The sequence below is a fragment of the Physella acuta genome, unplaced genomic scaffold (genome assembly GCF_028476545.2).
Source record: "Physella acuta isolate Inbredline_101_S28 unplaced genomic scaffold, ASM2847654v3 ptg000607l, whole genome shotgun sequence".
Classification (NCBI taxonomy): domain Eukaryota; kingdom Metazoa; phylum Mollusca; class Gastropoda; family Physidae; genus Physella; species Physella acuta.
In genome coordinates, this window is record NW_026732126.1 from 972321 (window position 1) to 999305 (window position 26985).

The 26985-nt window shown below is 34.0% G+C and overlaps 2 protein-coding genes across 2 annotated transcripts in view; both read left to right on the forward strand.

Moving 5' to 3' along the window:
- LOC131947800 (uncharacterized) overlaps window positions 1–23845 on the forward strand; it is a 49081-nt gene extending 25236 nt beyond the window's left edge. The window contains exons 15-33 of the mRNA XM_059309124.1: window positions 6228–6341; window positions 6425–6501; window positions 6907–6997; window positions 7236–7312; window positions 7526–7735; window positions 9564–9743; window positions 11104–11206; window positions 11368–11382; window positions 13167–13243; window positions 13696–13905; window positions 15132–15311; window positions 15409–15415; window positions 15764–15894; window positions 17272–17356; window positions 18909–19739; window positions 20645–20770; window positions 21573–21768; window positions 22207–22280; window positions 23706–23845. Coding sequence (XP_059165107.1) covers window positions 6228–6341; window positions 6425–6501; window positions 6907–6997; window positions 7236–7312; window positions 7526–7735; window positions 9564–9743; window positions 11104–11206; window positions 11368–11382; window positions 13167–13243; window positions 13696–13905; window positions 15132–15311; window positions 15409–15415; window positions 15764–15894; window positions 17272–17356; window positions 18909–19739; window positions 20645–20770; window positions 21573–21768; window positions 22207–22280; window positions 23706–23845 — 2924 coding nt within the window. The remainder of the gene's footprint in view (window positions 1–6227; window positions 6342–6424; window positions 6502–6906; window positions 6998–7235; window positions 7313–7525; window positions 7736–9563; window positions 9744–11103; window positions 11207–11367; window positions 11383–13166; window positions 13244–13695; window positions 13906–15131; window positions 15312–15408; window positions 15416–15763; window positions 15895–17271; window positions 17357–18908; window positions 19740–20644; window positions 20771–21572; window positions 21769–22206; window positions 22281–23705) is intronic.
- A 1158-nt stretch (window positions 23846–25003) lies between these two features.
- Window positions 25004–26942, forward strand: LOC131947789 (zinc finger protein 829-like). The gene is made up of 3 exons (XM_059309110.1): window positions 25004–25372; window positions 25739–25864; window positions 26195–26942. The coding sequence occupies exons 1-3, from the start codon at window positions 25069–25071 to the stop codon at window positions 26257–26259; spliced, it is 495 nt and encodes a 164-aa protein (XP_059165093.1). The 5' UTR covers window positions 25004–25068; the 3' UTR covers window positions 26260–26942.
- Window positions 26943–26985: the final 43 nt, after the last annotated feature.

Sequence of the window (26985 nt, forward strand, 5' to 3'; positions counted from 1 at the left end):
CTTCATATGCTGAGGTCACAGAAACAAGTGAACTCTACCTCATTTGCCCCATAGACCGTCAGGTTTGAAAGGGAAACTTTGTAGTAAAGAACATTGCGTTTTGACCAATAACTATTTTATAAAATATTTTTCCCAAACAAGTGTAACATTAAAATATATATGCCTATAATTCACGTGTAACGGGTACCGACGGCTAGTTATTATCTAAAATACAAAACACAGCTTGTTAACTCTGTAATAATTGATTTTTTATTTAATTTAAATTAAACTTAAATTTTACACTTTACAATGTTATTGACATATCTTATTATCTTAAATAACCGTTGCTTTGGCAATGGATTTAGTTTTCAGTACAGAAAACATTTTCTAATTTGATTGTGGGGTCAGTTCCATCTCTGTTTTTCAAATGTTGGGACCCTTCAGAGATTTTTCTGCCAAACATTTTACAGATTGCAATGCCTACAAGTTTTGGAGAGTTTCTAGTGAGCGTTCTTCCCCATCATCCAACTTAAATCATCACAAGATAATCCTTAAGGAATCAAGGCCTCACCTATGTACGATATGTAATAAATATTTCAAGCAGTTAAAACATGTAAAGAAACATCTAAAAACTCACACAGGAGAAAGGCCTTACAAGTGTAACGATTGTAATAAATGTTTTACACAAGCACAACACTTAAAGAGACACCAGAGAATTCATACAGGAGAAAAACCTTACAAGTGCGACAAATGTGGTAAATATTTTAGTCAGAGTCATAATTTAAAGTCACATCAGCTTACTCATACTGGTGAAAAACCTTACAAGTGTGACCAATGCAATAAATGTTTTTCAAGGATAGATAATTTAAATTACCATCAAGGAATTCATACCGGTAAAAGACCTTACAAGTGTGACCAATGTGTTAAAAGTTTTAAAAACTGTAATGAATTAAAGAGACACCTGAAAATTCATATTGGAGAAAAGCCTTTCAAGTGTGACCGTTGTGGTAAATGTTTTAGTCAGAATGGTAATTTAAAGATACACATTAATATCCATACAGGTGAAAGGCCTTACGAGTGTGACCATTGTGGAAAATGTTTTAAACAAATAGGTGATTTAAAGAAACATCAGCTATTACTTGCAAAAAAACTTTATACTGGTGAAAATCCGTACAAGTGTAACAAATGTAGTAAATATTTTTCAAGGCGACACGGCTTAAACATACATCAAGGAATTCATACTGGTGAACGACCTTACAAGTGTGACCAGTGTGGTAAATGTTATTTAACTCGAAGTGATTTAAAGAGACACAAGAAAACTCATATTGGAGAAAAGTCTTTCAAGTGCCACCATTGTGGCAAATATTTTAGACAGATCAGTGATGTAAATAGACACATTAAAACTCATACAGATGAAAGAACTTACAAGTGTCACCAATGTGGTAAATGTTATTTATCAAATAAAAGTTTAAAGATACATCAGCTATTACACTTAGAAAATAAGCCTTATAAATGTGACAAATGTAATAAAGGTTTTACAAAGCCCAACCACTTAAAGATACATCAAAGAACTCATACTGGAGAAAAACCTTACAAGTGTGACAAATGTGGTAACAGTTATACTAGCAATAGTGTTTTAAAGCAACATCAGAAACAACATGCTGAAAAGATGCCTTACCAGTGTGACCAATGTAATAAATGTTTCACACAGCTACAGAAATTTATAAGACATCAAAGAGGTCATACAGGTGAAAAACCTTACAAGTGCGACCAATGTGGTAAATGTTTTACACGTAATGATGTTTTAAAAAAACACCAGAAAATTCATACTGGAGAAAAAACTTAAAAGTGTGACCAATGTAATAAATGTTTCACATAGTTACAACTATTTAAAGGACATCAAAGAGTTCATACAGTTTTGCACAGAGTGTCAATTTAAATTTACACCTGAAATTGCATAATGGAGGAAAGCTTTGCAAGTGTGAGCAATGTGGTAAATGTTTTACATGTAATAGTGTTTAAAAAACAACACAAGAAAATTCATACTGGAGAAAAACCATATAAGTGTGACCAATGTGATAAATGTTTTACAAATAGTTTTGATGTAAAGAGACAGACTTAGAATTCATACAGGAGAAAAGCCTTATATGTGTGTCCAATGTCGGAAATATTTTGCACAAAGCGGATCCAAAATTATTAAATAATTTAAATTTTATTGGAATAAAGGCTTACATGTCTTACCAATGTGGTAATTGTTTTATAAATAAAAGAGATTGAAAACAGCGTCAGAAAATCCACTGCATAAAAGCCTTATAATTGTATTACAGTACATGTTTTACTTGACAACATCACTTTTGAAGAAATCAAGGAGTTGAGGCAAAAAACCTTACAGGTCTCAATGTTGTGGTAAATGTTTGACAACAAACTTGATTAAAAGAGCCGCCACAGAATCTTCACCTGAGAAAACCTTGTTAGTTTGATTATGTTGTTTGAGTTGTTCTAATCACTCCAAAAAATCCACAAAATATTACCTTGAACTTTCCTCTGTGATATGATTTGTTAGGTTATGTAACCACCACTGTTTTGTGATATAACATAACTTTGTCAAATAAAATAGTTGATATTTCAGACCAGGCTGTTGTTTATTTGGAAAGCTTTAATAAATTAAAAAAAAACAGGATTACTAGCATGCTGGTTGCTGGGATCTGAGACATTCAAGGACACTCAATTTGATTACATTCTACTGTTACCAATAGTATTTTTGTTTTAGATCTGTGATGTATCTGTCCACACCTACCACTGTTGTGGATGTAATAATAGTTGGAGGGGTGAACACCCTTCATCTAATTGTCAGGAGTGTCTAAGGGGGTTTGTTGGAGCAACTGTATTGTGATATCTCTCAGGATAGGCCCCTACACACACTAACCCTCAATTGAGGAAGAATTACTTGCTTATTACAGTAGTAAAATTTTGTCTCCAAATGTTTTTCTTTTTCTCCTTGTGAAAATTATTCAAGCACTTGATTTGTATTAAACTTCTGTGGACAGAAACTTAATGTTGTCTACTTAAGATTTGTTTGTGTTCACTATAAAGACTTGCATTAGTGCTGTTAACTATATGTGGCAATCAATGTAGCTAGTGATGCCCACCTTATAATTAATTGTTTGGTACCATCTACACTCTGTTTTTAGTTTGCAACACCCGATAAGACAATACCTATTTTAAAGTTATTTTTTGTGCCTATCATAATACTCTGTGTAAATGGCCATGTAAAAACAGCCTTGGGTTTTGTTCTGACACAAGGCAGATCTTACTACATGCATTCTTCAAAAAGAATGAGCTCTAGTTATATGGAACCTGTTTATGCTTATAAATGGCAAATATTTTTTTCAAAAATATGAGAAAGGAATTTCATATACTTAAAAAAAAACGTAACAAAGCATATACACTAAATTTAAAGTTTTATAACTAGTCCTTTAAAAACACAGTGACATGCAATGCAGTGTTATGATACAGTAGTTTAATAAACCACAAAATTTTAATGTGTAACCATTGAGCCTGAATATTATTATAATGTCAAACAAAAGGATAGGATATAGTGTGGTCGCAACTCCAAAAGTTCCAAATATGGACCTGTGGGCAAATGAGGCTCAGTTAGCCTGGAACAGCAACCCATCTAGGAGAGAAAACTCCAAACATGAAACAACTGCAACTTTGTATGTTGTACTTGGTTGAACAAAGGCTATGGAATCAAAGCCAAAAGAAAAGCAATGTGAGTCAATAGTTCATATGGTACATAACATTGACACATAATACTTACTTTTGTTGGAATCAAATACAATCAATAACAAAGAAGAAGTAATAAGAAACAAATCTATGCATGTTCCATTAGTCACTTTTAAAACAGAATTGTCTGTTTTAGGTGAATAGAAATCCAAACTAGAAGCCGCAAACAGGAGTTTAGTGATTTTAAAAACATAAAAAAAAACTATTGCTCTATACCACTCTATACAACTCACATTTTTAAAAAATTTCAACAAACAACTACTCTCAAGTTTGAAGATTAATTATTTCAATCTATTTTTACCATCAAAGAACAATTTCCCTGCAAGTACCCAATCTAATAGGTGTGAGAAACAAACAAATAAACAACCCCCACATTCTTTTTGAAGTTTATCAACTTGTTGCCTCCACCTGATAACACAATCTGTCATACATATATACAGACCTACAAACCTATAAATAAAAATGTATATATATATATATATATATATATATATATATATATATATATATATATATATATATATATATATATGTGTGTGTATTGGAATGTAGGTATGTAAATGTGTATATGACAGTTTGTGGTGTCAGGTGGAGGCGACTACATATGACCCAGAGATTGTTGTGTATTGGTTATTGCTACCTGACATGTCATTCATGACCTTTAACTCTACATTATATGATTTATACAGCCAGTGCTGCTAATAACAATAAATACAATGTTACACACCCCTAATACCTGAAACTTACAAACTACAGGGGGGGGGGTGCATAAATAGTGAAGAAGAATAAATCAACACCATTGATCACTAAAAGAAATCTTCTGTCAATCTGTTTGTAAGAGGATTTGAAGTTATGGGCCTATCATAAAAGAAATCAAACATAACACAGACCAAATGACCTTATTTTAACAACTCTAATGCTGTACATAATATCCTTTTCTACTACTTTGTCTCTAACACTGCTCTAGCCATCATGCAAGAGATGCTTGCTAGTCCCTGTCTAAACCATTATTCTTCTAAGGCCACCTAAATCTGATGAGAACCTGACTCATGTTGGTGAAATGGCTGCTGGACATAGAGCTAACCACACTATCTCCTTAATATGCTGAGCTCACTGAAACAGGTGAACTCTACTTGATGTGTCAAATGGACCACCAGGTTCAAAAGGGTAGCTTTACTTTTTAAACTTCTTTACCTTATAACTATAATTGCTCTGGAAAGGGGGGGGGGGTGAGTAAAATCAGGTGCAGAACCTCTAATCTGATTAATGTCACATCTCCCAATTTCTGGGTAAAACTTTGACAGCCCATGATGAACATTGCCCCAGTCAGTCCCTCCTTTAATTCATACTAGACTACCCGTTATCTAGTTAGATAACTGGGTTTCGGGGGGTCATCCATAAATGACATCACGTCTGCCAGCACTTATCATCCCAAAATAACCAGACCTCACATTCAAAAAGACGTTTTTTATATTTTAAAAACTCTACTTCACCTGCCCAGTGCCCCGCCAAGTCTTAGAAAAAAAACTAATCCGACCGAGCATGGCTCTGACCACACTATCCCTTCATATGCTGAGAACATAGAAACAGGTGAACTCTACTTCACCTACCCTGTGCCCCGCGAGGTCCTGATAGTCAACCTTATCATTCACATATAGGCCTTAAGAAAAAATAATTGAAAACATTGTTGTAAAAAAATAAATATTTTACTATTACTAAAGTCATTGTTCTAAGCTTTTATAATTAATGTGGTTAATCTACCAAATGAATAAATGATTAACAGTCTGTCTGCAATCAAAAATTGTTCTCTACCTACATACTATTTTACAGCCCCCCATATAGAGCAGTTTCCTTACAGTACCAAATCAGACAAACAAACAAATAAATATTCAAACATGTAAACAAACTTGAGTTTTAGTAGTATATAGATAGATGGGTCACTAACAACATCATTTTTCATTTCTTAACCTAACAATAAATCTTAAAATAAACTAAATCTGTGAAAAAGATTGGGTTGAAATTACCAGCCAAGCAGAAATGTGGTTATGGCTTATCACCACAGTAGTAGGTCCTATATGAATAAATTCTGATGAGCTGTGCAAAGCTGGTAAGGGTTTTCTTTATGTAAATATTATCATGTATATAGTTTTTGTAAGTCCTACCACAGACACCATTTGAACCAGTTACGGTATGTGAAATTAAACGGTAAGAAATATTTATAAAAAGTTTGTAATTCTAAATTTTATTTCGTGTGTATCAATTTTACCAGTCGACACATGATTGATTTTCTAAGTCTGTCTTATGAAGGGTAAATACAAATAATATGCCTTCTGAAAGTTCAGTCAAACACAAATTGTAGTCACATTACAAAGAACAATATTTCTTTGTTAAAAAAGACTGCATGTTTTTCAAAGAAATGTGATTACACTGGTTTTACAGTAGTTGTAAATTTATTTTTGCAGGTCTTGTAGCAGGGAGTTCTGAAATGGAAATTCAGGAAATGACATGTAAATCAATGCTAGACTTTTTTTCAACTTCTGATGATTCTGATCCAGACTGGACTCCAGCTTTAGAGGGTAAATCTTTTTTTATTGTATGAATGGCTAGAAGTCTTAAAACGTTTCTATGCTTAAATTTTTTTTTTTTTAAATTTAAATAGGTGGAGAGAAAAGGAAAGCAAGGATATCAAGTTTTCTGTGTCAGCTTGAGAAAAGTAAAGAGAATTCTAAACTAATGGTCAGTAAGATAAATATTTCTAAAATGTCATGGTGTATTTCTTATTTGTTTTAGTATTAATCTCATTTCTGTAAAATTGTGTTCTGTGAATGTTTGGTTTAACATGGTTCTTAATGCAATAGGACTGTTTTATGTCTGTTAGTATTGATCTTGTTCAACTTGGCTGGGTATGATTTCTATATTGACTTTAAAAGATGTGGATGTAAATAGTTACAAACTTGACACCATACTTAGTGCTTTTCTAAAAAAAATATCTTCATCAGGAAATGCGTAATGGGAATACATGAGGTTTTACAAACTATTATTCTTTACTTACAGTAATAAATTAACAATTGGAGTTAATGGGCTCACACTTATTCATACACATTAGAATTTATTGTAGCAATTTAAAAACTTGAACTTCAGGAAGTACAAGATATAGATAGCTTGCAGTGTTCTTCACCAACAAATGCTCTGGAGAAGGTGGCAACACACATTGAAGATGATGAATATCTCTGTGAGTGCTTTTTTCAGATGTGATAGTATCTCTGTTAGTCCTTTGTGCATGATAGATATATGTATATATTATATATATATATATATATATATATATATATATATATATATATATATATATATATATATATATATATATATATATATATATATATATATATATATATATATATTTATGTGAATAACCTAACCCTGACCTGATCCATTTTGTTAATTAGTTGTCTAACACTTTATTTCAGTTTGTGAAGAGTGCAACATTGAATACATAGGAGATTGTACTGTACATGGTCCTCTAAATATCATTTCAGATTCACAGGTAAAAAATTGGCTGTTGTAATTTCAGTTACCTAATGCAGGGGTAGTGTCCTCAATAGCAGTTTATGTTTTCTAATCTTCTAGAACTAGTACCCTTTTTTTTAGCATTTAGCCAATGGTTAGAGGTGTGTAAAAAACTCAAGCTATAAATAGTAAACAAATTAGGTGATCAAATTCTAAAATTGAAATGTTTTTTTGTTGTTGTGTGAAACAGGTTCCACCAGACTGCATCAGAGGCAAGGACAAAGATTACTGTAGGAAAACTCTTCCCCCTGGGCTGGTCATTAAAACATCTGATATACCTGATGCTGGACTTGGTGTTTTTGCTACAACATTTTTTCCTGCTCGGACAAGATTTGGACCTTATGTTGGGAAGAATAAGATCGTAGAACAGATGGCACATAATTGTGAATATTGTTGGCAGGTGAGGTATATACATGAAAACATATCATTAAGCCTCAATTTTAATCATTTCTGCTTCCATTCAGCTGATCTATATTACTTTTTTACTTTCTCGTAAAAAAAATATAAAAAAATCAAGATTTTCACAGATATCGATTTACACCTCCCTGAGTCGGAAAAAAAATATAGTTATGCAATTTTGTCCGTATGTCTGTGTGAGTGTGTGTATGTGTGTCTGTAAACACGATAGGTTGATAAAATTTCATATACAAGTATTATATCCTGTTTGTAGTTCTGTATCAACTTTTCAGCGATTTCCGATAACCGGTAGTGGAACTTATTCTACTTTCTATTTTTAAAAAGCCTATAACTTGAGTACTGTTTCAGATAGAAAAATGAAATTTCACATGTAAGTGAAAGATCTGATTTTCTGCCTTCTTTCACATTTTCAGTAATTTCCGTTGACGGGAAGTAGTAATTTACACTATATCCGATTTCTCAAAAAATGCATGGGAATTTATAACGTACTATTCCGCACTATTATACACATTTTGTTTGGCATTCACTTGGTGCGCAACTCTTTTTTCTATGAGATTCTATTCTATTTTTAAAAGTTTAAGTAATGAAAAATGGATTAAAAATAATTTCTATATCCCGAGTTGCCATCCCTCGCAGTGTTATATAAGAATATTCGAGAAAGTTTAAGGGAGATCACTCCTGGTTTATTTAGGCAAGTATTACATGGTATTTGTTATTTAGTTTTATGTTTTATAGTGATGAACTGGAAAATAAGATGATGTTTTTTTAAAAGAAATGTTCTAAAATCAGCAACAAAAATAAAAATAAAATACATTACTAAATTTTTAGTACATTTGTAAATTAATGAAATTGTTATGACAAAACTTCTATCTTATTATCTTAATTTAAAAATATTAGTACAAAGTTTGTTATCATATTTAAAAATATTTAAATAATGTATTACTCTATGAGGAATTGATGATAAATATTTATTATTTACAATTTTTAAACATATATTTGTGACCCTCCATTAGAGTTTAAGCTGCTTAGTCCCTTTTTGTTTTGAGTTTTTTAATTGAGCATAAAGTTTTTTTTTAAAGATGAGTTTAGGAATTAAACCAATAGCTTCACTGATTTACTCTATCCATAATGTGACATGTGAAATCTTAATACCTGCACATTAGTTTGCAAAATTTGAAAGACAATTGAAATACTTTTAAGTTAGATGTTTTTAAAACTTCCAACTTATTCAAAATGTATACACACGAATCAATAAAATCGAATCACAATGACCCCAAACCAAAATTCTAACTCTTCTAATTTTAACTTCAACGGACTCATTTAGCATCAAATTTTCACTAATCACCAATTAAGTATTCACTTGTCTTTACTTTGGAGAGTAACTTATATTGGCAATAACAAGGGCAAACAATTAGTGGCATCACTGTAACCATAGTTGTCTGTCTTGGACCATTCTTTCATTGGACTGGTCTAGTAGGAACTACCTGAGCTCTGCTTCTTGGATTAACACTTTTTGGGGATATTCCAGAGAGAAAATTTCTTAAGACCTTTTTTTATATTGAGTAAAAATCACAGATAAACAGAGTTAAGCTCACTCCCACCTGATTGGCACTTTAAATAGAAACAGCCACCCATTTTCTTTTGTCTCTTTTTCCAAAAGGGCAACATCGGATATTTTTTCCGCAGGCTTAGGTATCTGAATGTTTGCTTATGAAACTTGGCAAATGGAAACTGTCTAAATGTGCTTCAAGAATGAGAGGCTATCCCATTTTGTTCATGCTAGTAATGTCTAATCTTGTATTTTTCTTCAGATCTCAAAGGATGGGAAGCCGTCCCATTGTGTAGATGGTGGTGATAGCTCTGATTCTAATTGGATGAGATTTATAAATTGTGCACGTTTTGAGGATGAGCAATGTGTCACAGCATACCAACATCAGGGTGAAATCTTCTACAGGGCTCACAGGGACATCCCAGCTGGCACAGAAATACTGGTGGGTACATACATCTGCCTTTGTCATGTTTTGGAAATATTTCATGAGTAGGAATATAGGTGGCTAGCTTAAGAATCATGAAAACTAATTGTATTTTCTGGGGCTGAAACAGTTGTTCATGCTTAATAACAATAAATACACAGGCTACTTCAGTGATTCAGATAATATATAGTAAAGGTTTTAAAATAACACAATTTTTATTGAAGTACGAAAACACCCTCTAAGATAAATGGTGTTCTAGGCTGATGCCATTAACAAAAGAAATACTGAGAAGTTACTTAAATGTAGTATTTTTTAAATCATTTTTTGCATTTGACTGAGAGTTTAAATAAAATACCAAAATAATAGAGTTGACAAGAATAAATCATTCAATAATAAACTATTAATTTACATCCTCCTCTGATCTTTTGTTGTCATGTCTAAGAAGTGGGGAATACAAGTTGAAGGTTTGGGTTGAAAATAATCACTGACCAGATCTTATGTTTATGTTTATGTATTCTTCTGACTTGATAAACCTTGAGCAGATGAAGAAGAGTTGATGTGACCCTTGATATGTAGTCAGCAATTTAGGTCATTCTTCTTGAGTTACGCACTCCTTAGAGCAGGTTGGACTCAGGGAGATTCTTCAAACTTGAGACGGAACTAAACTAAAAAAATTAGGATTAGGAGTTGTGTGCAGTACCAAACAGTGCTATTTGAATCATTCTTATGGGTTAAATTTTTCTTTTTTTTTACCAAACAGAGAGGTGTTTTATCCTCTAGTATCAGCCTTGGGATCCAATTTTCAGAAATCAGTGAAAATGATTTATGATAGATTATGTATAGATAAGGACATAAATAAATGTAAAAAGGACATAAATGTAAAAGGCTATTTCATAAACTAAAAACCATTCATTATTCAATATTACATTACCTAAATGAAACACTAGATGTTTGGATGATGCTTTGATGTGGCAGTTACTTCTTGTTTACTTCCAGTGGCCATTCACCCATTTGTTCAAACATAATCTGATGATACTTAATGTCTATCCTAGCCTGCTAGATGGTACACTACTGTATAATAGTTATAACCACTGGCTGGTGGTAAAATATCATGGCAATGATACTTTAGATAAAATACATTTCATTGTTCAGAGGATACAGACAATTTTAGTAACGGCCTATAAATATGAAGTATTTGGCACTTAAATTGTCACATTGTAACAAAAGAAATGTCAATAGATTCAGGCAATTGAGATTTTAGTTTGTTACACCCCCTAAGATTTTAATGGATATTTTTTCCATCTAGCCAACCTTAAGCTGAATACATCATACTGGTCCCTTGAAGCTAGAGAATTAATCTGGTTTCTGATGTTTCCAGGTATACTATGGTGACAGATATGCCAGAGACCTGGGCATTCAGGCAGAGAGGGCTAATGCAGCTAGCGTGAACAGTTTGCCTAATATTTGTAACAACATGAATGGTAAATATTAGCATTTATTTGTTTCAACTGACATAAAATTTGGTCTCTCATCCAAGGCATGTAAATATCTGTAAAAATGTGTACATACATATTGTTATAATCTCCTCATTCTCCTCAAACTTGCAGAGTGGATGATAAACATGTCATTTTGGTTCCCACAGTATCAGAATACAACTGTAAGTAAAGTTCCCTTTCAAACCTGACGGTCTATATGGCAAGTGAAGTAGAGTTCACTTGTTTCTGTTACATCGGCCTATAAAGAGATAGTGTGGTCAGCACTATGCCCAGCAGCCTTTACTTTCCCTAACGTCAGTTAGGTACCCACCAGAGTTGGGTGGACTCAGGGATGGTCTACTGACTTGAACCCGGATTCGAACTCGAGACTTACGGGTAAGCAGTCTAGCTCTCTACCGCTAGACTTCTCTGTCCCCTGAATACAACTGAGGTTGTAATATATCTTCTGTCTATCTGCTTCTAGGATGATTTGAAGTTATGGACTTATCAGAGATGTTATTAATGTTTTTGTAATCAATTTTACAGATTTCTATCCTTGCAAGTTCTGTACAGCTACTTTCACCCAACATTCCTTCTTGGATAGACATATGAAATACAAACATGAAGGAGAAATCCTTGGCAACAGACATCAAGATTTTGTTGCTACCCCTAATGCACATTCTTTCAAGTCGTTCAATGGGAACCATCAAAAGATGTTCCAAATGGAAAGAACGACTCATCGATGTAAAATATGTAAAAAATATTTTGTAAATCGCCATCATTTAGAGGGACATATGAGAATACATAGAACAAAAAGGCCACACAAATGTGACCAATGTGATAGAGGTTTTTTCACTAACTCTCGCTTAAAGGAGCACAAAACTATTCACACAGGAGAAAATCTTTTCATGTGTGACCAATGTGGTGAATCTTGTGCAACAAAAAGTAATCTCAAAAAACACAAGTGCATTGATACTACTGTAGGACGTTACAATTGTGATGTGTGTGGGCAGGGTTTTATAAAGCAGCAGCAACTTCTTGCTCATCAAATAATTCATGGAGAAAACAACCATCTGTGTGACAAATGTGGCAAGTTTTTATCACTGAGAACTGTCAAGTCACACAGGTGTAGGATACATTCTGGTGAAAAATCCAAAAAGCGTGATGAAAGTGGTAAGTATTTTTTGTATCACTAATAAAAAATCAATATTAGTAATATTTTAAAAACTTTTCTTTGAAATAAGCTCACTTGTCAGGTCATAAAACTGACCTTAATTTAATGACATTACATTGTGTAGGTTTCATGTTATTTTACTTTGAAACTTTGTTATCACTTGAGTTATTTTGTGTGAAGATTTTTTTCTGGTATCATGTCAGTAAGAGGTTTGTAGTTGAACAATCTTGACTAACCCCAATGACCACAACCCAGATGGCCCATCCACCAGTTTAGGCAGCAGCCACCAACCACCCACCACTATGGCACTCATGTGCTCTTAAGCTGATATTTTAAAATTTTACTTCCTTGGTTGATGTAAAAAATGAATTCCTTTGTTAAATAAGCTTTGTGTACATCATGAACGGCTACGCACTGTTATTAACATAATAAAATAAGATGCAGCTGAAAGTGCATATTTTGTTTTAAAAAATGGACTCACTCTACTTTTTGCTTTTTCCACTCAGCAACTATACATTTTTTAAAATATACAAATATACAAGTTGGTTAATATGTATAGTAAGAGTAAGATGTATAAAAACCTTAATAATAACAAGCTTTAAAACTTACTAAACATAAGAAAATGAATATTTTTTATTTCTCTCTCTCTCTTTATATATATATATATATATATATATATATATATATATATATATATATATATATATATATATATATATATATATATATATATTTATATATATATAATTAGTGAACGTGTTTAATCAATAAAAAATTAACATTTTCTTTCAGTTTGTGAACAATGCAACTGTGAAGACATAGAAATTTGCACTGAACATGGTCCTATAATTGTTGTGTCAGATTCACAGGTAAAAATTTGACAGGTTCTTTTATGTTTATATGAGTTTCCCACTACAGAGATAGTGACCTCCCTTAACTTTTCATTTGTATGGTCTATGTCTGGGATTAGCAACAGAGTTTTATATTAAGACAATTTCTTGTTTATAAGTTTCCCAATACAGTAGTAGTTACCTCCCTAAATTCTTATTTGTATGGTCTATACTTAGTTTTATATTATTCTGTTTTTAACCTGAACAGTGGACAGACCCGTAATAGTTAGCTCAAATCAAGGCTATCCTCTGTTTTTATGTTGACAATAAGAACACCCCCCCCCAACACCATACTCACACACTTAGTGTTACAAGTAGGGGTCTAAGATAAATGATGTAATGATGGAGATATGAAAAAATGTGGGGGCAACAATAAAAACAAAGCTGTGATTGAGCTGAAGGAATAAAAAATATTTACATTTGTGAAACAGGTTCCACCAGACTGTATCAGAGGCAAGGACAAAGATTACTGTAGGAAAACTCTTCCCCCTGGGCTGGTTATTAAAACATCTGATATACCTGATGCTGGACTTGGTGTTTTTGCTACAACATTTTTTCCTGCTCGGACAAGATTTGGACCTTATGTTGGGAAGAATAAGAGCATTGAACAGTTGGCACATGACTCTAAGTATTGTTGGCAGGTGAGCTATGTAGATGAGGATGGGTCATTGGGCCATATGAATGTTTTACAATAATCACTAATTATGCATTATTGCCAAATTTGTAGATTTTTTAGACCATAGTATAATTCCTTGTTTTATTTTACTTTTTAAAATCAATATTAAATTGATGAATTAGAACATGTATACAACATCTTTATAAGCAGTACTAAGTTCCTTATGTTACCCCATTTTCATCCATCTGCAATTGGGGTCTGTTTCCTGACGGATAGCTTGTTCAATTAGATGTCTTTAAAAATTGCAACCCTCAACATCTGATTTGTACGTTCACAATTGTATAAGAATTTTCTTGAAGCTTACTTCCAATATTTTAATTCAATTACATGTATGTTAGTGAAAGTAGAATAGTGGGTCGGTGTAGTAGAGTTGGTAGAGCTAATATTTTTGCTAAACCGAAAAGTCCTGAGTTTGAACCCCCATCCAGGAGAGACAACTCCAAAATCAAACAACTGCTGTCTTGTAGTTTGTTCTTGGTTTGACAAAGGTTATGGAAGAAAATCCAAAAAGAAAAGCAGGCTGAAATCAATGGAAAACGCTGTCAACATTACAATTAACAATGAGGGAGAAGAAGAAAGTAGAATCTAGGTAGTGTTCTGGGTTCTCCATAAATGGGAAAGGTTGGAGTTTGAACTTTTCCTTGTTTTTGTGTGATGAGAGCGCATTTTATTTTACTTTTGCTTTTCAAAATAAAATCTGAAGTAGAGTAACAAATACACTATCTGTTCATAGAAGGAGAATATTAAAAGGCAATATTTTCTATAGTTATGACTGCAGTATAATAATTTGACATAAGACCACATCAGGTTTCTGATTTCTATTTCCTTTATTGCTACTTTACAACAGCAGTGGGACTAGGTTTTAAAAAAACCTGAACCGCGCTGATGATTAAATCCACAGAAGTCTACCTTTGTCAGATATGCCCTACCCCATCAATATGCCAGTTATAAATGCAGATTTTAACTCAGCAGATGGAAACTAATAATTCTCTAGATCTTGACTGATGTGTTGGTACAAGTGATCTCTTATTCTCTATTCTACAAATCTAGGATGGGAATCCCTCCCTTTGTTTTCATGCCAGTGATATCATCACAGTTCATGTATTGTTCTTGAGGTCTTAAAGAACAGGAAAATAGGAGGCTGTCTCATTGTGTTGATGCTTGTGACCTCTCTTATTCTATATTCTATAGATCTTCAAGGATGGGAGTCCATCACATTGTATTGATGGTAGCGATAGTTCTGATTCTAATTGGATGAGGTTTATAAACCTTGCACGTTTTGAGGATGAGCAATGTGTCACAGCATACCAACATCAGGGTGAAATCTTCTACAGGGCTCACAGGGACATCCCAGCTGGCACAGAAATACTAGTGGGTACAACATCTTGCGTTTAAGTACTACTTAAGGTAAAGGAAGTAGAGTTCAATTATTTTTGTGAGCATTGCATGTAAATGAATTTGTGCTCAGGGTCTTAGTAGGTTTCGCCATAGGAGGGTAGACCAAAGCAGGGCTTTGACCACATGTAGTTTGACCATAGGTAGTTTGACCACAGGTAGTTTGACCATAGGTGCTTTGACCACAGGTAGTTTGACCATAGGTAGTTTGACCACAGGTAGTTTGACCATAGGTGCTTTGACCACATGTAGTTTGACCATAGGTAGTTTGACCACAGGTAGTTTGACCATAGGTAGTTTGACCATAGGTGCTTTGACCACAGGTAGTTTGACCATAGGTGCTTTGACCACAGGTAGTTTGACCATAGGTGCTTTGACCACAGGTAGTTTGACCATAGGTGGTTTGACCACAGGTTGTTTGACCACAGGTAGTTTGACCATAGGTGGTTTCATCAAAGATGGTTTGACCATAGGTGGTTTCACCACAGTTAGTTTGACCATAGGTGGTTTCACCAAAGATGGTTTGACCATAGGTGGTTTCACCATAGATGCTTTGACCGTAGGTGGTTTGTCCACTTGTAGTTTTCATAATAACAAATTATAATAAACTTATTTTGTATAAAATTATAGTTTCACTTTTAAGGTTGTCAATCTACTAGAAAATTAAATCTGCAAATATGCAAAATATGCACAAATTATAGTCTAAGGAATAATAGTTTTATGCTTAACTAAATGAAAGGTGTGCAATAGCAGGCAAATCTCTCAGTACATCTGTTAGACCATATGTCTGAACAGCTCATTGTACTTAAAATAATAATCCCGTACCTTGTTGCAGATGGATAATTTGCTCTTTTTGACTTCTTGCTGAGAAATATTCTGCTTGATTCATGCAGTCCATATGTAGACCAAAAAGAAAAAAACCACATTATTGAGGGACAACATTGAAATAGAAACTAGACTGTATTAGTCATCTTACACCACACCCCAACTTGAGATATAATTACACTCCTTTGTAAGGAGTAAGCCCTGACAGACAGGGGAGGGTAATACCTACAGGCATCAGTGCAAGTCTGGTTAAACCCAGACTGGTTAATCTCCTAACTTAATCTAGATAAAAAAACAAAAGACAATCAACTAATCATGAATTTAATAAAAAGAAAAATGGGACCAGTTATGGGGAAAAAAAATCAACAAATAAATTCACTACTAAGAAACATAATCAACTTAACAAAAAGTACTAAGCAGAAAACAAAACAACCTAAGACCCAGCCAAGCTACAAATACAACCCAACATTTGGCCTGCAGCCAAATGTCCACAGCAAATCTGATCTACCAAGATTTACAGTATTAAAAAAAAAGAACCAGAATCCTCATTACTGTCTCCTTATATCAAATTGACTGGATGCTGGCCTTCATAACTTACACACACACAAAAAAATGATGTGCCAAATTAAAATAAAACAAAATTAATCATTCACATGCTCACATTTATATCCTTACTTTAGATATGTGCAAACACAACCTAAAATTGTTACAGTCGATGGATAAGACACCTTAGGTCTCTAAACCTCTCATTGGAAAAATCACCAGTGGTTAAAGCACCACTGTGGTTAAAACACTGCTATGGTCAAAGCCTAACTTGTGGACTAAACACCTCTGGTTTAAGCACCCCTGCAGTCAAACCACATACAGTCAAACACCCTCTGGTCAAACCACATACAGTCAAACACCCTCTGGTCAAACCACTTGTGGTCAAAGCTCAGTGTACTGTGGTCAGCTACCACATTTATCCAACTGGAGTCAAACAGACTTCAGAATCTGACTACAAACTCAGGGAACCAATCTCAACAGAAGTTTTTGTTTAGCATTTGTATCCACACCATCCCCTTTAACCTTTATGCAACTGAGGAATTGATCTGATTGATCACATTTTCAGGTGTACTTTAGTGACAACTATGCCAGAGACCTGGGCATCCAGGTTAGCAAGAACACTTTGCGAAATACTGAGAAAAACAAGAATGGTAAATACATATGTATTCATTTATTTCAACTGTGTCATTTAGTATAAGAGAAGTTAAATTACCCTTTCTGACCTGCTTGCCAATAAGACAAAGGAAGTAGAAAACAAGAATTCACCTGTTTCTGTGACCTCTGTATGTAGAAAAACAATGTGGTCAGTTCTATGCCCAGCAGCCTTTACTTTCAGTAACCAACCAATCTTATAGTAATCTTTTAATTTAAATTTTCACTGCATGAAGAATGAAAATTGCCCCATTGTCCAGTGTATCAGTAGAACATTGTGTCCACTGCATCAGTAGAACATTGTGTCCAGTGTATCAGTAGAACATTGTGTCCACTGTATCAGTAGAACATTGTGTCCACTGTATCAGTAGAACATTGTGTCCAGTGTATCAGTAGAACATTGTGTCCAGTGTATCAGTAGAACATTGTGTCCAGTTAGTAGACCACTGTCCAGCTATCAACTGCATGAGTAGAACATTGTGTCCAGTTAGTAGACCACTGTCCAGCTATCAACTGCATGAGTAGAACATTGTGTCCAGTGTATCAGTAGAACATTGTGTCCACTGCATGAGTAGAACATTGTGTCCACTGTATCAGTAGAACATTGTGTTCATTTAGTAGACCACTGTCCAGCTGTCCACTGTATCAGTAGAACATTGTGTCCACTGTATCAGTAGAACATTGTGTCCATTTAGTAGACCGCTGTCCACTGTATCAGTAGAACATTGTGTCAACTGCATCTGTAGAACATTGTGTCCAGTTAGTAGACCACTGTCCAGCTGTCCACTGCATCAGTAGAACATTGTGTCCAGTTAGTAGACCACTGTCCAGCTATCCACTGGATCAGTAGAACATTGTGTCCTCTGCATCTGTAGAACATTGTGTCCAGTTAGTAGACCACTGTCCAGCTGTCCACTGGATCAGTAGAACATTGTGTCCACTTAGTAGACCACTGTCTAGCTGTCCACTGCATCAGTAGAATATTGTGTCCAGTTAGTAGACCACTGCCCAGCTGTCCACTGTATCAGTAGAACATTGCGTCCACTGTATCAGTAGAACATTGTGTCCACTGTATCAGTAGAACATTGTGTCCACTGTATCAGTAGAACATTGTGTCCAGTTAGTAGACCACTGTCCAGCTGTCCACTGTATCAGTAGAATATTGTGTCCACTGTATCAGTAGAACATTGTGTCCAGTTAGTAGACCACTGTCCAACTGTCCACTGTATCAGTAGAACATTGTGTCCAGTTAGTAGACCACTGTCCAGCTGTCCACTGTATCAGTAGAACATTGTGTCCACTGTATCAGTAGAACATTGTGTCCAGTTAGTAGACCACTGTCCAGCTATCCACTGCATCAGTAGAACACCTTATTACTTCCTTGTACCCAGCTGTTTCATTGTATTGCTTTTCATAGTTCCAGTCATGTATAGAGTTCGTAGAACTGAGGTTGTGATTGTTCTTGAATTAAGATGTTAATTTTTTGGTAAAAGATAGTTTGAAATTGTTTTTATCCATAAAGATGTTGATAATATTTATGCAATTTTACAGATTTTTTTCCCTGCCAGTATTGTAGTCTGGCTTTTAGCCAACATTCTTTTTTGGATATACATATAAAATACAAGCATGAAGAAGAAATGAAAGCAAGGCCTCACAAATGTGAAACATGTAACAAATGCTTCAAACATCCCTGTGATTTAAAAGAACATGAACAAATTCATACAGACGAAGAGGCTCTAAAGTGTGACAAATGTAGTCGAGGGTTCAAATATCTCTGCCAGCTAAAGATGCATTTGAATTTTCACTCAGGAATTGGGATTCACAAATGTGATAAATGTGGAAAGTGTTTTAAATATTTTTTTGAGTTAAAGAAACACCAAAGTAAACACACGAGAGAAAGGCCTCACAAGTGTGACAAATGTAATAAATCATTTGAAAAGCTGTGTCATTTAAAAAAACATAAAAATGTTCACACAGAAGAAAATACTCACAAATGTGAAATATGTAATAAATATCGCAAACATATCCAATATTTACCAGATCATAATAAGCTTCACAGTAAACATTTTAGATATTGTGGTAAAATAGGTTATCACCGAAAAGTTCATAATGGAGAAAAATCTTACAAGTGTAATGTATGTAGTGAATGTTTTACAAGTTATAGTGCTGTTCAGAAACATCAGAGAATTCACAGCAAACTTCCTTACAAGTGTGACCAATGTGATAGAGTTTTTAGAAGGATTGACAATTTGAAGAGACATCAGGAAACTCACAATAAAGGGTCATACATGTGTGACAAATGTGGCCAATTGTTCACACAAGAAAAGGGCTTGAAGGAGCATGACCAAAGAATTCATAGTGGAGAAAAATTTGATGAAAGAGGTAAATATTTGTCTGATTGCTCATGAAAAATCTGTATTTTAATTAATGAGACAAATGATTTAACTGACCTTTATTTAGGTATACTGAATTTAGATTTGTAGAATGTATGTTTTACATTTAATGATCAGATTTTTAAAATCTCTTTTGGGAACAAAGTTAAGGTGTGAAAAAGTGTTAGTTTTCACACCTTTTCATGGTTTCCATGGCAACCAAAACTGCTGTTGGCTGCTATAAACTATTTTTGTCTATAGATTAACAACTATTAGCATTCAAATTTATTAAACACCCTGAAATATGTTAAATAAAAATATTTTTAGCGCAATTTCCATTCTGGAGAATTGCGTTTATTAACCTGTCATTTCTGGATGTATGAATGTATGAATGAATGGATGTGTGTCCGCAGCTTTAAGTAGTATCTCTTCCTCAACGAAGCAATATCGAGGAGGACTAGTTCCAAAAGCAATTATGTTAAGCAAGTTACGAGGATGAACATAGGCCAAAAAAATTCCGGGTTTCTTTCATGGATTTCCCGGAAAAGCCAAAAAACCTAGAAAAAATGCAGTTTTTGGCCCATATCTCGGCAACCAGACCACTTAGCGACTTGAAACATGTACCAATCGATTCCTGCCATAATTTAGAACAATATTGCCGAAGAAAGTTTTCAAATGGCTGCGTCATCACGTTCAGTAGCTAGGCGCGCTATGGTTTTTAGTCATGTAACTCTATTGTAAATAAAACATGTAAAATACTGATAAAAAAATTAATAAAAAACGTTTTAATAACTAACCAATGGTTTTACTAACCCTGCTCTTGATTTACGCTACGACAGAGCTATTTTTAGATAACATAAGGAAATTGTGCTAAAATTGTCACTAGACTTTTTAATTACCTTGTTTTCTTTTCAGATTATATAGCAGACAATTCTGAATCCGAAGTTGAGAAAAATAGAAGTGAGGCCATGCCAGAATCATTGTCAGCTTCTGGTAATCCTGATTCAAAGTTGACCCCACCAGTAGAGGTTACACCACAGGGTAACACTTGTTTTTAATGGGAGCTGGACATTTTTCTTAATGGACACTTGCCCGAATGCAACAAATGCCCAAATTGACTATTGCCCAAATGGACACTTGCCCAAATGGGGCAAATGCAAGAAAGCCTCCAATTCATTTAGAATGTCTACTTTGTAATCTATCATATTAACATTTATTCATGCAAATGGCCTTCAGGCAAGTGACCTTCGGGCATTATTGCTTTGGGCAATTGTCCATTCTGGCATTTGTCACAATTGGTCAAGTGTCCATTTGGGTGTTTGTTGCATTAGGGTAAGTGTCCATTTGGGTGTTTGTTGCATTAGGGTAAGTGTCCATTTGGGTGTTTGTTGCATTAGGGTAAGTGTCCATTTGGGTGTTTGTTGCATTAGGTCCATTTGGGAAAACAGCCTGTGGGCAAACGGCAATTGGGCAAGTGTCATTCGAGAGTTTTCTGTAGACCCACATTTAATTGAAAGAAAAATAAGATGTATTTATTACTATACTTTCCTTCACATTTAATAGCTTTCTGTCATTAAATAAATCCTTATTGTTGTTGACCATTCAATACATCCACCTTGTCTGCGATATCCACAGCATCTACAATATACCACCTTGGTCATCAAAGTTGAAATGTGTATAAAATGTTGTTTCCCATTATATCAGTGGTCGACACTGCCTGTGATAAATTTTTGGTTCATCGTAGTTCTCTAATGCTTTATATTATATTTTAAAGCTATAGGACCTGTTTGAGTTTAAATGTCATACATTTTTTCTAAAATAAACTGGGTTTTTTTTTTTTCAGATTGCTTTGCCTGCCAATATTGTACAGTGGCTTTTACTCAACTTTCCTATTTGAAAAGACACTTGAAATACAAGCATGGTGGAGAAATCCTTGCCACTAGAGATGATCATTCCATTAGTATCACAAGCGAGCATTCTTTACAGTCGTCCAACTTAAATCAACTCAATATAATCCATATTGAAGCATTGCCTCACAAGTGTGACAAATGTAGTCAAAGTTTTCTACAATTAGACAGTTTAAATGATCATCTAAAAATTCACATAGAAGAAGGACCTTACAAGTGTGACAAATGTAGTCAAAGTTTTTTACAATTAGACAGTTTAAATGATCATCTGAAAATTCATTCAGAAGCAGGGCCTTTCACGTGTGACAAATGTAATAAATGTTTCCTTCGGAAACGTAATCTGCTTAGTCACTACCATTTAAATCATCTCAAAGAAAAGTCTCATCAGTGCCCTGTGTGTAAAAAGTGTTTCCCGTATATCTGTTATTTAAAGAAACACCAGAAATGCCATATAAAAGAATTAACTTACAAGTGTGACCTCTGTGAAAAAAGTTTTTCAAGGATTGACCATTTTAATAGACATCAGGGAACCCACACTAAAAACCCACACTTATGCCATAAATGTGGCAGATCCTTCACAAAAGAGAGTTCCCTGAAGAAGCACAACGATATAATGCATAGTGGAGAAAAATTTGATGAAAGAGGTAAATATGTTTGATTACTCATGAAAAATTTTTGTATTTGAAATATGTCTGAATCTTTTTTTGAGACGAATTTAATTGTCAGGTCATTTGACTGACCCTAGATTTTTTAATCAAAGGTTGCATTTTGAAAATAGAGGGCTCATCAATTTATGACGGCCACAAAACTTTTTAATTACCCCTTTCCCCCCCCCCCCCTCCCCCAATGCGGACATCCACAAAAACATAGTAGCCCTCTCCTAACTTACTCACAGTTTACTAAATCCATAACATGAATTTTGTACCTTGTAAGTTGATAATAATAATTTAAAACAGAATTTTTCTCAAAAATGACTATTATTAGGTCTAAATAGAATACCGACTAGTATTAAACTTTTATTTTCTGAATGGAAAAAAAAAAAATTAAAGCACAATTGTTTTCTTTATTTGGAGTATGCCTTATAATAGTAACAGCCATAACTTATTTAGAGTTGTTAATCCACTTTGAGGTTATTAAAGCTATTTATGGTTACTTTATTTCTCGCATACCTGAGACGTACTCATTGTATAAGGCTTGTCAATAAACGAAATGTCACACTCCAATTATTAGTCTACACAATGCTGCGATAGCTCAGTAATATTTTAGAAAGGAAAAGCTGTTTTTTTTTTAAATTGTATATTTGGAGGGGGAGGTGGGGGTGGAAGACTGAGATTTGACTTCAGTGGGGTGAGAGAGAGAGAAATGACAATTGTTTAAAAGGCGAGAGGTAGTTAATGTATGAACTCCATTTAAATTTATTTACCTGTTGAGCTGTGTTATATTTTAAACACAATCACTGCCAGTTTAATGTATACATTTTATATGCAGGTTAAGGTTTTTTAAATTTGTTTTAATGTGTTAAGTATTTCAAATATGTGGTCATTCACATGGACCTGAACATAACCCCCCCCCCTTCCCCCAGTGCACATTGTCCACAAAAGTCTATTTTTACAATAATAAAAAAAATTATTATAAAGTCTGTGATTATTGCTGATTGTCCCAGCAGTATAAAATTATTAAGTCGTTTGAAGATTTTCCATTTATCTTTTAGGTTTAAATATGTTTGTGTAAGTAGATTTTAGTTATCTCGTAGACTCCCTGAGATAATTAAACAAGAATCAAAGGGTATTATACTTTAATTTAGATTTGTAAAGTATTAGATATATTAAAAATGTGTCTATGTCTTGATCAATTGTTCTAGCTATAGAATAGTCTGGGTAAATTTTAACAAATGACAATAGAGTACATTTCTAATGCAAAGGTTTGTCACTATTTAGTTTATTCATACACATTACAGAGTCACATTTCAAAGGGAAAATATTTCTTTGCTGAAAGATCTGTATGTAGCAGCCATTTCCAACACCACAGTAATTTCATGGAATTTTAAAGTTTTTTTTTAATCTTTGCAGGTTTCATGGCAGAGAATTCTGACTCTAACCTTCAGGAACAGAGAAGTGAAACCATGTCAGAATCATCGCCATTTTCTGGTGGCCCTGATTTGACCTCAGCAAAACCCACTACACCACAGGGTAGAGATTGTTGTTTTTAACTGTTCAGTTGATTGTTGCTGTGCTACCCTCATATTTTCTGTCTTTATCAGTGGTCAACACTGTCTGTGATAATTCTTTAGTTCTTTTTAGTTGTCCTATTCTTCATATGATATTTTCTAGCCATAGGACGTTTCATGTAAGCCCTGATGGGGGGGTGTGTCTAAAACCCTAATATCTCGATATCCCCCTAGGCTAATCAACTATTCAGACTCTGTGCAACCGTGGCTAAAACACTCCTAACCTAAGTCTATTTAACAAAAGATAATCAACTAGACATAAAGTTTATTACAAAAATGGTGGAACCAATCATTTAGATACAAAAATAAATACAATCCAAAAGCTGGACCTACACTTGTCTAACGTAGCTTAACACCTTAAATGGAAAAAAACAACCAAATAAAACAAAACAAGATGACAAATCACTAAACAAACTAAACTTCAAACAAACCAAACACACCAAACAAGCAAAACACCAAACAAACAAAACACCAAACAAACAATACACCAAACAAACAAAACACCAAACAAACAATACACCAAACAAACAAAACACCAAACACCCAGTCAAGTTACTTCTGTAACATGAGAAGCCTAAAATCCGTCCACCCTTTGACATTACGTTTAGATGTTATTCATTTTTTAAAATTTATTTTTTGCAGATTGTTTTCCTTGCCCGCACTGTACAGTGGCTTTTACTCAACTTTCCTATTTGGATAGACATATGAAATACAAACATGGAGAAAAAATCCGTGGCAATAGAGATCAGGGTTCCATTGATATCACAAGCGAGCAATCTTTACAGTCGTCCAACTTAAATCAACTCAATATAATCCATATTGAAGCATTGACTCACAAGTGTGACAAATGTAGTCAAAGTTTTCTACAATTAGACAGTTTAAATGATCATCTAAAAATTCATTCAGAAGATGGAACTTACAAGTGTGACAAATGTAGCCAAAGTTTTATACAATTAGACAGTTTAAATGATCATCGGAAAATTCACATAGAAGAAGGACCTTACAAGTGTGACAAATGTAGCCAAAGTTTTATACAATTAGACAGTTTAAATGATCATCGGAAAATTCACGTACAAGAAGGGCCTTTCAAATGTAGTAAAAGTTTTACACATCCAGACAGTTTGAATGATCATCTGAAAGTTCATTTAGAAGAAGAACCTCACAAATGTGACAAATGTAGCCAAAGTTTCATTAGAAAAAGTGATATGGTCAGACACCAAGAGTTAATTCATCCTGAAGAAAAGTCTTACAAGTGTGATGTGTGCAGCAGGAGTTTCCCAAATATCTGTTTTTTAAAGAGGCACCAGAGACGTCATACCCAACGCAAGATTTACAAGTGTGACCAATGTGATCAATGTTTTTCTAGTCATTTTAATTTTACCAAACATCAGAGAACTCACACTGCAAAGACCCTCATGTGTGATAAGTGTGGTGAACTTTTCACCAAGGTGGATGACATGAAGGAGCATCACCTAAGGGTTCATAGCAAAGAAAAGTGGGATGAAAAAGGTACAATAATATTTTTGTGATTGCTCATAAAATTGTGCATTTGAAATATTATTTCCATTCTCTTTGTGATAAGTATTAGGCCTAATTGCCCATATAATTGTAAAATTAAGTGACCGACTTTAATCACAGTTGACTGACCCTATAAATGTGCCTTTATCAACTATTTTAGCTATAGGATGATCTGGGTATGTGTAATAATTGACACGTAAGCACATTTCTAAAGATTTTCATAGTTAATTCATACACCTGTTGTTGCCACTTTTCAAACACATAATTTTTCTTCCCTGAAAAGTTGCATGTTGTTAAGCATCCATTTTCATCACTATGGACTGTATTATTATTTATACTTTTTTTTTATCTTTGCAGGAGTGATTGCAAAAAATTCTAAATTAGAAGTTGAGAAGAAGAGAAGTGAGGCCATGCCAGAATCATTGTCAGCTTCTGGAAATCTTGATTCAGAGTTGACCCCAGCTGTAGAGGCTACACCACAGGGTTTGTTTTTAATTGAAAGAAAAATAAAATGTCACCTATATTTCTTTGTTACTATACTTCCTTCACATTTAATTGTTTTCTATCACTAGATAAATACTTATTGTTGGTCATTCAATACATTCACCACGTCTGTCACATACACAATATATCACCTTGGTCATCAAAGTTGAAATGTGTAGAGTATAAAATGTTTCCCATTTATAGGCCTATCAGAGGTCAACGCTGCCTGTGATAATTCTTTAGTTCACCAGTTGTCTTATTTTTTATATGATAATTCAAAACTATAACCTTATTTACATGTAATGAATTGATGTAAAAACTGTTTTCCAGATGTAGTTCCTGCCAATGTGGTACAGTTGCATTCACCCAACTTTCCTTTTTGGAGAGTTTTATGAAGTACAAACATGGAGGAAACTTCCATGACAATAGAGATCAGGATACCATTCTTCCCAGTTATCCAACCTGAATCAACACAGATAATCCATATGGAAAGAAAGCCTTACATGTGTGACAAAAGTAATGTTTTACACATTTATGCTATTTAAAGAAAAATCAGATAATGCGCATGCAAGAATAGCCTCACAAGTGTGACAAATTTAATAAATGTTATACTCATCAGCATTGTTTAAAGGTACTCACACAGGACAAATGTGTTAGGTGTGGTAAAGCTTCTATCTTTTATAGCACCAAAAAAAATCACATGGGAAAAGCCTTCATCTGTGACCAGTGTAGTCACTGCTTCAAACAGAAGGTATATTGTAGGATACACAATATGTTTCATGCAGGAGAGAGGGCTTACAAGTGCTTCAGATGTTTTACACAGAAAAGTGATTTAAAGAGACACCTGAGAATTCATAATGGAGAAAAGTCCTTAAGTGTGATGTATGAAGTATTTTTTTTTATAAGTCACATTATAGAATTCATATTGGAAAAAAGCCTTATCAATGTGACTGAATGATGGTTTGAATAATCACAAGATAATTCATTTAGTAGAAAAGCCTTATTAGTGTGAAAAACGTGGTAAACATTTTAAAGTGAAGGGCACACTTTAAAGTCACCAGCTATTCCATTCAGAAGAAAAGCCCTACAGGTGTAAGAGTTGTGGTCAATGTTTCATAGAA